Here is a 10,128-nt window from a genome sequence, read left to right on the forward strand (position 1 = left end):
TCCAATACTCGTTAAAAGCAGCAGCAGCACGTCGCACCATGTATATACACAGGAATTCCAAATATGTCAGTTATAATATTATATATATTACGAGTACTTTCCGACAATTGTTGCTTATTCTGTACTGGGAATTTATCTATATTTTTTTTAGAGAAAGAAATTAATTGCTTAATTACAAAAAATGAGAAAAAATAGAGGGCACCATATCGTTTATGAGAAAATGACAATTTACCACTCTGGCGAGCTCCGGCCATAAAGAAAAACACGCCATTTTTAATGTGTGCGTGCTAATCACGCACGAAATTATGCGCCAGAAGGATGCGCAATATAATGCCATATTAGAACTAGCTATTCTTGCCTTGTTTTGGTTCCAGAAAAACGTCAGTGGATAGCAATCTTAGTAATTAGTAAAATTAAGGTTAAATTCTCGCACATTTTGTCTATTACTTTATAAACACTTGAGTCACTTAAAATTGTCGGTGATATATTTATACTCTAAACTTGACCTGTCCAGTGCCCGGGACAGGACTACCCGTGATGTGTTTAGTATGGAAAAAACAGCTTCATTTCGTACCGTAAAGAAGCCAGCCGGCCCCTCCGGCGATGGGGAATGGGTTTAGGGAGCAAGTCTTTGGAAATGTTAAGTGAGCAAGCCTTTAAAACCTGAAGGCCCTCTATTGGACAAACAAGGTTAGAAATTGGAATTTTGGACTGTTTCTTCCACTTCCATGGAGTCCATGTATTAGTCTCAATGTCATAGCTCTCAACTGTTGCTGCAAACGAATGGAACGGGTAGGCTCCACCCACTATGTACAGTTGTCCATGTAGGCACACCATACTTGCTCCCGCCCGAGGTACATTTAAACTTGCCATTTCGTGCCACTGATTGGTTGATACGTTGTACATTTCACAGCTTGCCATAAACCCGCCAGCAACGAAGATCTTCCCATCTGCCGCCACACCGCAGGCGTTAGTTCTCTCCTTTTCCATATCTGCGATTCGCTCCCATTTGTTTTCTACAGTGTCAAATCTTCTAGCTTGGCGTTTTTCCAGTCCGCCAAGAACGTAGAGATCGTTACCCATTGGTACAGCGCAAACTCCGTCATCTATAAAAGCAGTTTCCTCTCCTGAGGAGACAACATTCCATGTATTTGATGTAGAGCTGTACTTGGAAATGGACTTAGGATCAGTGTTAATGGAGTAGATATGTTGCCCCACGGCGGTCAAGGCATTTCTGGGTACCATTCTTCCTTCTCCCCAACGCCAAATGTGCCAGCGTTTTAAGAATGAATCGTACAAGAGATGTCGAAAACCGTCGAAAGCGCGCGGCGAACTCGGCATAACATACAGTTGGCCTTGAAAGGACGTCATCTGAAATGGCTGGCGGCGGGAAATATTTTCTTGCCACTTTTGTAACCACTCCAATGACCCGGGTAATTCGTCCATGGGACAAAGATAGCGGATATCTGGAACACGGTTTCCTGAGTACGCAACAGGTACGTTATTTGACAGTTGGTACCAATTGTCTTTAAGGGGGTCATAACACAAAGTCTCCTGTCCTGTAAATATGACCAAATGTGAATCGCTCCAGTTTCTGGGAGACCGCTGACGATCGTCGCTTTCAGGAAAAATCCCTTTCAAAGCGTCTTTTACGCGCTGTAAACAGCTTGAATTATCTTTCACGAAGTTGTTAGCTACGACACACTTCTTCAAATAGTCACGCGATATAAAGGGCAGTCGAACGTGACGAAATAACTCCTCGAATTTTCCTTTTCTCTCGCTCTTTTCTTGTTCGATCCACTCGAGAATTATCCTAAAAACAAGGTCTTCTGAGCTCACGGCTATTTCATCGCGGCAGATCCACTTCTCTACTTCTTGGCTTTCCAGGTGAAGGAACTCTTGAGATTCAGCCACGGCAGTGAAGTTTGAAAAGATAAATTCTCTAGCGGTGACCACAAGGTCCTCGCATTGATATCTTTCGGCAAACTGATAAATTGAAATACAGTTTGAAGGTCGAAATGTCTGCTCTAAGGTCCTTGCAGCCGCTCTTTTCAAGCTTGGGAGAAGAAAATAATCCGCCGCCTCGATGAGATCTTGAGCATTTTCTTGTGTTACGTGTACACTCCCAGAGCGCATAAATTCAAGCAGCATCTCTCATGACACTCTCGTTAACGTGTTCTAAGCGAATAATTCCTTCTCTTCTCTCCTTCATGTCGGTGTTTTGAAGCGTGGAAAAGAAATCACTCGCTGCTGAAAGTTCGTTTTTACTCACTCTGATCTCTTTGCCATCTTTTAGTACTAGCGTTACGTCACTTGCTTGCTCTGACTGCATTTTCAAGTTAGAAGAGTAACTAGAGCGTTCTAGGCCAACTTATAAAAGAAGTTCAAATTCTTAAAAAAAATTGCACTGAACGCAAACCCAATTCACAGTCGCTAAACAGGTTCGAGTCTATGAATCAGCGTCAACACGTTTGTTTTATAAACCTAAAACAACAGTAGCATTTTGTGACGCACAACACAGATATTAAGCTCAATATCAATGGTTGAACCGGAAAATGGTTTGATTAACGAGCTGAGTGTTGTGAAATTACTCGAGACTGAACTCTACGGCCATAATGACCAAGAGTTATTTCACATGATGCCTGTGCATTATAGCTATAGCTACATTTTTTTCCGTTAGCAAACCGCAAACTGAAGTTTGGCTTTTTTGGAGGTCAGAGCTGAGATGACGACGGTTTTATATAAAGTATTTTGCAATTAAACGTGACCGTTCTTGTAGATCATCTTGCGAACTTCCGCCTTCTTATCACGTTCATTTCTCATGCTTTGATTTATGCGCTGTAATGAGGAAAAGAAATACAGCAGAGACACACGAGTAAGAACCTTGTTTTTCCAGGGTAGCCTTAAACAGGTTCTTACATAAATGGTAGTTAACACAGATTTAGGCTTTTTAGGTTCTTAAACAGTTTCTTATTTTCTGAGGAAAAATTAACATTGTTGCTAATAGAGCTTTTAGTGATATTCGGCCTATTAGCTTGTATAAAATTTGCATCCCTCACAAGTGTTTATTTTAAAATGAATCGCTACTCATTCAGAACATGACATTTTTCGCGTGTACAATAATTAAAAGCCTTGTTCAAACTTATTTTCCCAACAGTAAACATTTTTAATCAATTTTAGAAAATAAGAAACTGTTTTGTTAAGGCTTAATTGGTTCTTATAAAAATGGGGTCTAATTTGCAAATTTTAGCCTAACAGGCTCTTAACTGATGTTAGGTTCTTACTCGCGGGTGTTTACTGTACAATAAAAAAGCCCGTAATTCTCTAGAGGCATAATGTCCTTGGGTAATTTCACGTGATGACCGTGCAGTTATACCTAGGAAAGAACGTGATTGTTCTTTTCTTGGGAACTTCCGCGTTCTCGACCTATGCGCTGTAATGAGGGAACGAAATACAATGAAAGTCCGTTAATATACGACTACTGTTGGACCGTGAAAATGTAGTTGTATTAACACAGTACAATTGCATGACAGACAGCTCCCACTATAACGGACACCTTCGGGACCACCCCGTAATAGCAAGAGTTATTTTAAGTAATTGCGTTTTCGTCGGGACTTCTGATTGCTGTCCGTAATAAAGGGGTGTCCGTAATAGCGGGTGTCCGTAAGGTGGGAGTTGACTGTAATTGTACTTATTCCACAGGCCGTATTAACGAGGTAAAATTATGAAGAAAATAATTACGATTGGGAAATCCAAAAAGCGGTCGTTGGTTGTAATAGAGTAGTCGTATTTACGCAGTGGTCATCATATAACGGGGTGGTCACAGAGCAGGCACCACCCTGCATAACAAGCGGTTTTGTATGCGCTCGATAAATAACAAATAAAGGCGGGTCAGCCGCAAGTAGGGTGGTTTCTCAATCTTCTCTTCCCAAATTCTCTCGCGGCTCCGGCGTTAAAAACTCCAACAAATTCGCCAGCTTGGCAGGCTTTGTGGAATTTATTTGCAATTGCGCCATACTGAATGCTTGTTACTATATAGTGACACATCCGTTATGGCTGTATGAAGCTGTTATACTGCAAAAAATATCTAAGATTCATTGAATGACAACAGCGCAAACTAAACAACAACAACAACGACTGAGAACGGCGGCTACAACAATGGCAATAGCTCAGTCAGTATAAAATTCTTCCTTGTGAAGCTCGCCTCTTAATAGACTTGCTCCAAGTCGCTCGTTTTATTCGTAGTAGATGCGGAAACGGAGGGCGCGCGCAGGCATGAAAAACGGAGGATCGTGGTGGAAAGGCTCGTTCCGAGCTATTCCTCAGTCTTGCCTCATGCATTTTACGCACAATCAAATAAAAAATTCCGCGCGGTAGTGACGGCGTGATTTCAAAGGGAATTTACTCAAGTGACTATCGACACAAAACGAGCGACTTGGAGCAAGTATAGCCTGTTGTTAAGTACACACGCTCTGTGCAAGGTAATTAACGAGTCCAGTCCCTCGACTCCGCCCTCTTTCTTCTCAACGTTTTAAATATATATAGTAAAAACTATTACTATCCTTAGCCCGGCTTTTTACTGAAATTATTTTCCCGCCCTACGAACTTACATTTTCCTTCATCAGTTTACAACTGCTTATTCCTTTGGTTACATTTGCCCCATAAAGACAAAATAATAAAATACAACAGACAACTGCAGAACAAAATAATAGTTGTCCAACTTAAACTGACGTGTTTCATTCCATCAGTTCTCCCTTCTGTTTTCTGTATCCGCTAATGCATTTTTTATTACTGAATAGTTAGTCTAACTTACTACACCAGCGCATGCATGCATGCTCCCTTGATTTGGAACAGTTCTTGCATCGACGCACTCCTATACATATAGTTTGCCCTGGTAAAAACTTTTAAACCCCGCGTTACATAGGATCGTAAATTGTGCAAACTCTTGTGGGCTTCTCGATCCGAATGCTATAGAGGTAGTTTTAGGTTACGATGACTTTTTAACACTGTCCTTTAGCTGCGGGTTATCCATTCCTTTGTTGAAGTACACTGTGTCATATCTTCTTGTTTGACCTCTGACGCTCTCAGCATATGAAGGTGGAGCTGAAAGAAAAAATACCTGTATTTTTTAAACAGTAAATACGGTAAAAATTTTAATGGCTTTAAATGCTAAAGCATTTCACTCTTGATTACTCTTGATAACAAAACTCCAGATTGTGCATATTTTGTGATGCTACAGTTGGTGATTAAATCGTCCGGCCGCCACTTTCGATCGAGAAGTCGCCATCTTGAATATTAAAATTGGACAATTTGAAGAGTGAAATCGAGTTGGGGGCGGGAAGAAGAAAAAATCTTGTCTCGGTATATTTGAGGGGGGAGGGAAGGACAGGAAAACGCCCAAACCTGCCTCGTCCCGAGGCAATAAAAGGCGGGAAACAGGAAGCGCGGGTCATGATGGTTAGGCGGCGAAACGCGGTGTTTCCTGATGCAACAGCCCCACAACCTGCGCGGCCGAGTAGACGAGGCAGGTCAAACCGGCAGAGAAGTTTTGTTATCTCTCTCTAGATTTTACTTGTCAAATTAATTACTCCTCGATCGAAACTAAATTTGCTTGTTCACAGTCTTACAGAACTCGAAAACTGCATACTACTAAAATTATAGTCGCGTTTGATAGCCAATCGAGCTCGGGAGGCATCATAATTTGCGTCACTGGGCAGTCTCGAAGAGTATATTCTAATGGTAGGGTCTCTTGTAGCGTTCTTATAGCGTTTCCCTCACTCCCCGAGCTCCACGAGGCCCAGTTGTGAGTGTCGCCGGTATAGCTACTGACCTTCATTAGGATATGATGTCGTACCATCAGTGTAATCCAGGGATGTTGAAGGGAAACCAATGAAAGTGACGCTGGGTGATACAGACGATCCTGAGTTCTTTGCTGATGACCGACGAGACTGAGACGATTGGCATGGCAACGAGCCGATAGTGATTGGCAGGTATAGACGGAAGTTTACGGATCCTCTTAACAGGAGGGTGAACTAGAGAAACAAAAACAAACAAATCAGGTAAACTAGTATTAAGCAATGAGGCGCAGAAAATCACAATAGCCTTGCTAATGGTTAGTATTAGCCGGGTCCCCTTTCGAGCTGACTTAACTGTTCCACCATCAGTTACTTTAACCTGTCAATGCTAGGATCGCCCGACTGAAGAGTCCTCGTGGGCACGACGAGGATAAGTATCAATGCTTAGATCGTCCAACCAGTATCTGGAAGGTCATGGTTTCGACTCCCGTTGGAGACTCATATATTTTATTTTCAAAGTAAATTTTAACGCTTCTTTATTTATATCATTTTATCCAAGTTACCATTCAGCTAGATTGTGGTTTTGGTATTGCCTGAATTTTAGAACTATTTTCCATTGAGTGTCGTAAACCCCAAAACCAAAGTTATCACTCTGGCCAATCACAAAGGACAAAGAAAATCCAGTAAACCAATTAAAAATCCAAGTTAGTGCATGTGTACGAAGTGCGCAGAAAAGTGAGCGAGAAAGCCACGATCGGTTTTGGTTACCTCTTATTGGCTGAGAAAGTGGCGCGAGTTTTTAACAACCAATCATGCGCATAGCAATGCAAAAACAAAGCAAACATGAATTACATACGACACTCCAGCGAAAATAGCTCTAGAAGAACCAGAAAAAAAAAAACACCTGAAATGTAGGATTACCTTGATTTGGTAGGAAATCTTTATACACTTGCTGCTACTCATTGTAGGTGTTAAGGATGGGATCAAGACGGGCACCATTTCAAAGAAATCATTTCCTTCTGCGTTTGGAATCTTGCCTGCTTTTGTGACAGTTGCAAGAATTTCTGTTGTGAATGTTCTTTTACCTGGATTAAAAATCATAATAATAATAAAAATGTTGCGATTATGCAACTAGACGAGAGAGACTGTTTTGCACTGATACTGTTTTAATACTTAAGAGAGGGTACAGAGGGGCGTGAAGGGGTAAAATGGGAACTGCATTTGGGCAAATTTTCATTGGGAAAAAGAAATTTGGGTCACGGGACTGGGAATCACAAACAGGAAAAAAAAATAGAACTAGGATTGGGATTTTGAAAATTTGGGAAAACAATAGGCTTGGAAATGGAATTTGAGCAAAATTTAAGCTGGGAGAAAAGGATTTATACCTCTCCTTCAGGACCCTCTAGAGTCCTTGATTTCGATCAGGTACTTTATATCCCCCCTCCCACAGGGTGTTGGTACACGCCAGTCCCGGTCTAAAGCAGCTTACCTCCAGAGGCGACGAAAATAGTGTCTTGAATGAGCTCCAGTTCCACCCCAAGAATCCTGTGTGACGTTTGATTGTTTGCATACACTGTAACTGTCATCAGTTCGCCAGAACAGAACGCACCTCTGTCTGTCCGGACTGTGACACTCATTGGACCCGACACACAGCACAGGCAACCCATGTTCCGGTCTTCTTGAACTTGAGAAGGACGCTTAATAAGAAACAAAATAAAAAATAAAAAATTAAATTAGTAGTAAGCTTGTTTTAGTTCAAGGGATTGTTCGTAACGGGGTATGTTTTTTCCTCAATGAATCCGTTTTTTACACTTTCGTTTTAATTCCATTAAAAGGAAAATGTTCCCGTTTTTCTGCTATTCGGCGCTGATACGTAATCGCTTTGCTAGGATACCTGAACCCGAGGCCCTTATTCCTGATTCCACCCCACTGTTCCTTGACCCCACATGTGCCTTACTTCGACCGCCGGCTACATCCATTTACACTTCCGGGTTGAAAAGGGTCGTGAAAATAGAGAGTAAATTGTGTCTCTCCCAGCTATAAAACACATCAAAATTTCGTTCCGAGGATCTTCCTTCTTGCTTCCGGCTAAGACTAGAAGCGGGACCCTTCTCGATCCGGAGTCCTTATTCAGTTATTCTCCTTGCATGATCATAAAGACCATTTCTAAATTGCCTTTAGCGTATGATTTAAAACTAAGCTTCTTTGTTTTTACTCATATCTACATTCAAGAGCCTTTTTATGGGCTTAAAAATAAAACAAAATTCTGACCCCCTTGGGTGCCACTGAAGTGAGGTCCCCTGGCTTATGACAATACTTGGAGGCAGGAGCTCCTGACGGTACTTACCAGGAATTCCGGTTGATTGACGTCCACTCTCTCCGTCACTGTAAACGGTTCTATGATTGTCATGTCATCTTTCCACGGTCGATCAAGGATGGCCTTGAGCCAGTATTTGACGTAACCGTGTTTTCCTTCAAAAGTGGTTGGCAGGTTTTCTTCTGGGAGTCGAAACTCGAATGGAAAAGAATGTTCACCGGGGGAGAGGACCGGATTGGCGCCGATTTGACCAGGGGCTGGTAAAAGATGTATATAAAGGATTAATGCTGATTAAAACTTAGAAGCACGAGAAAATCGATGGTATCTAACTGTATAACTGCGCAAGGTTGCCGGTGAAATAAAAGTGTACTTTTTAATTAATTTTTCAAGCCTTTTTGATGCGTTCACGGACCTCCTATGCGAAAACGGCTCTGAACAGACTACAAAACTTGTAATTTTTACAAATAGGTTTTGCACGACATAAGCCAAGCCACTAACAGTGGAATGCGTCTTCGGAGACCCGGAGCAGTTAATGGGGGCGGCGGAAAGTCTATATACGAGCGATTTTATTTTCGCCCATAAAGACTTTCCCCCGCCCCCGCCCCTGGGTCTCCGAAGATGAGTGGAATGCCGCTTTCTCGAAACTCCAAGGGAAACAGAAAATAGTTCGAAAAAAAAAAGGAAAGGGGATAAAATTGACCGAGTGAAACTAGGAAATCCAAGGAAAAGGCTTCTAGATTTGGTTCGAATTATCGGGAGCTTCGAGACATAGGGATTCCACTGTGAAAAGAAAGTTTGTGATAGATTTTGTATCAGCATTCTCTCAGCTTTTATAGAGCGGTTTTCACTTGAGTGTCGAAAGTTAATTGCGTTTGCTTTGGTTTTGCATTACTACGCTTAGTGATTGGCTTAAAAATCTCGCGCCACTTTCTCAGCCAATCAGGAGTAAAACCAAAACCAATCGTGACTCGCTTGTGCACAATTTCCCGCGCTTCGTGCCAGCTACATGTATTTGCTTCGAGTTTTGATTGGTTCACTGGATTGTCTGTGTCCTTTGTGATTGGCCAGAGTAATTACTTTGGTTTTGGTTTTACGACTACTCCACCGCGGGACGATTATGACCCGTGACCACCAGTTGCGTACTTAGTCTCACTGACGTCATCAGTGGAGACAGCAAGGAGGGGAGGGGTGGGAAGGAATGTACTTTCCAACTGCCTATTGGGTAAACATCATAGACATCATAAGCAGATATTAAAGTTAACAATCGATTGACGCAATGAAGTGGAAAGTTTACAAACTTTCGCAGAAAATATATAAATTGAATTAAAAATATAACATTTGTTTCTACGAGAATGCAGTGTTATGTACGGTTTTATTCATAGATTACGGTTGTGTAATTTTAAGGTATTAGTTGAGATATTACAACATTTATGTGTAAATTGCAATTCACTTCTAGATAGTTTAGTATGCCATTGCTAAATATAGAACAAAATTTCAGCTGATGTGAGTTCAGTATTATGCCTTTTTCGTCGTATAGACCCGTATACGTCATATAAATTGTAATCGTGTAATTACGAAGTATAATTCGGACTAAACGCGGAATTTTTAGTCGTTAAGTGGTAAACACTTACCTTTGCCATAAACTGTTGCCGCAATGTTCAAATACTGCTCGTAGTTCGTATAATCTCGCATTCCCAGCCTCTTCTTTCGTGCAGCCTCTGTCCAGTAAACTTTAGCCTCCCCGTAGAACTCAATGCGAATTTCTCTGAGTGTTAATTCTTCATTTGTCTTCAAATACACGTCGCCATAAAGAATTTCTCCCGGATAAAAACTTCCATCGCCGTAAATTTCAACTGCAAACAACTCGATTATGTCCATGATTTCGATGCGGGCCTTAGATTATTACATCTCGTGGTTATTTCGAGGCCTCTTGTCAAATACAGCTTGTACACAACTGCAGAAGTTACGCGAAATTGCCCTCAACTGTCGCGTAAATTCGTTATTTATATCATCTGG

General features: G+C 41.5%; 1 protein-coding gene across 1 annotated transcript; it reads right to left on the reverse strand.

Annotated features, from left to right (window-relative positions):
* Window positions 1–3,948: 3,948 nt before the first annotated feature.
* On the reverse strand, window positions 3,949–10,128 carry LOC144647779 (arrestin domain-containing protein 4-like). Its single transcript, XM_078507472.1, has 6 exons — window positions 9,744–10,128; window positions 8,143–8,369; window positions 7,285–7,492; window positions 6,717–6,880; window positions 5,831–6,032; window positions 3,949–5,103 (listed from the first exon to the last, which is right to left on the reverse strand). The coding sequence occupies exons 1-6, from the start codon at window positions 9,988–9,990 to the stop codon at window positions 4,988–4,990; spliced, it is 1,164 nt and encodes a 387-aa protein (XP_078363598.1). The 5' UTR covers window positions 9,991–10,128; the 3' UTR covers window positions 3,949–4,987.

This window comes from Oculina patagonica, chromosome 4 (genome assembly GCF_052425735.1).
Source record: "Oculina patagonica isolate OP01 chromosome 4, crgOcupat, whole genome shotgun sequence".
Classification (NCBI taxonomy): domain Eukaryota; kingdom Metazoa; phylum Cnidaria; class Anthozoa; order Scleractinia; family Oculinidae; genus Oculina; species Oculina patagonica.

Bases quoted from the DNA above. Each gene is read 5' to 3' on its own strand.
- LOC144647779 (XM_078507472.1), bottom strand. From the start codon at position 9,990: ATGGACATAATCGAGTTGTTTGCAGTTGAAATTTACGGCGATGGAAGT. The intron at 7,493-8,142 runs GTAAGTACCGTC...TTTCTTATTAAG, and splicing joins TCAATCAACCGGAATTCCTG to CGTCCTTCTCAAGTTCAAGA. The intron at 5,104-5,830 runs GTCAGTAGCTAT...TTTTTCTTTCAG, and splicing joins GACATCATATCCTAATGAAG to CTCCACCTTCATATGCTGAG.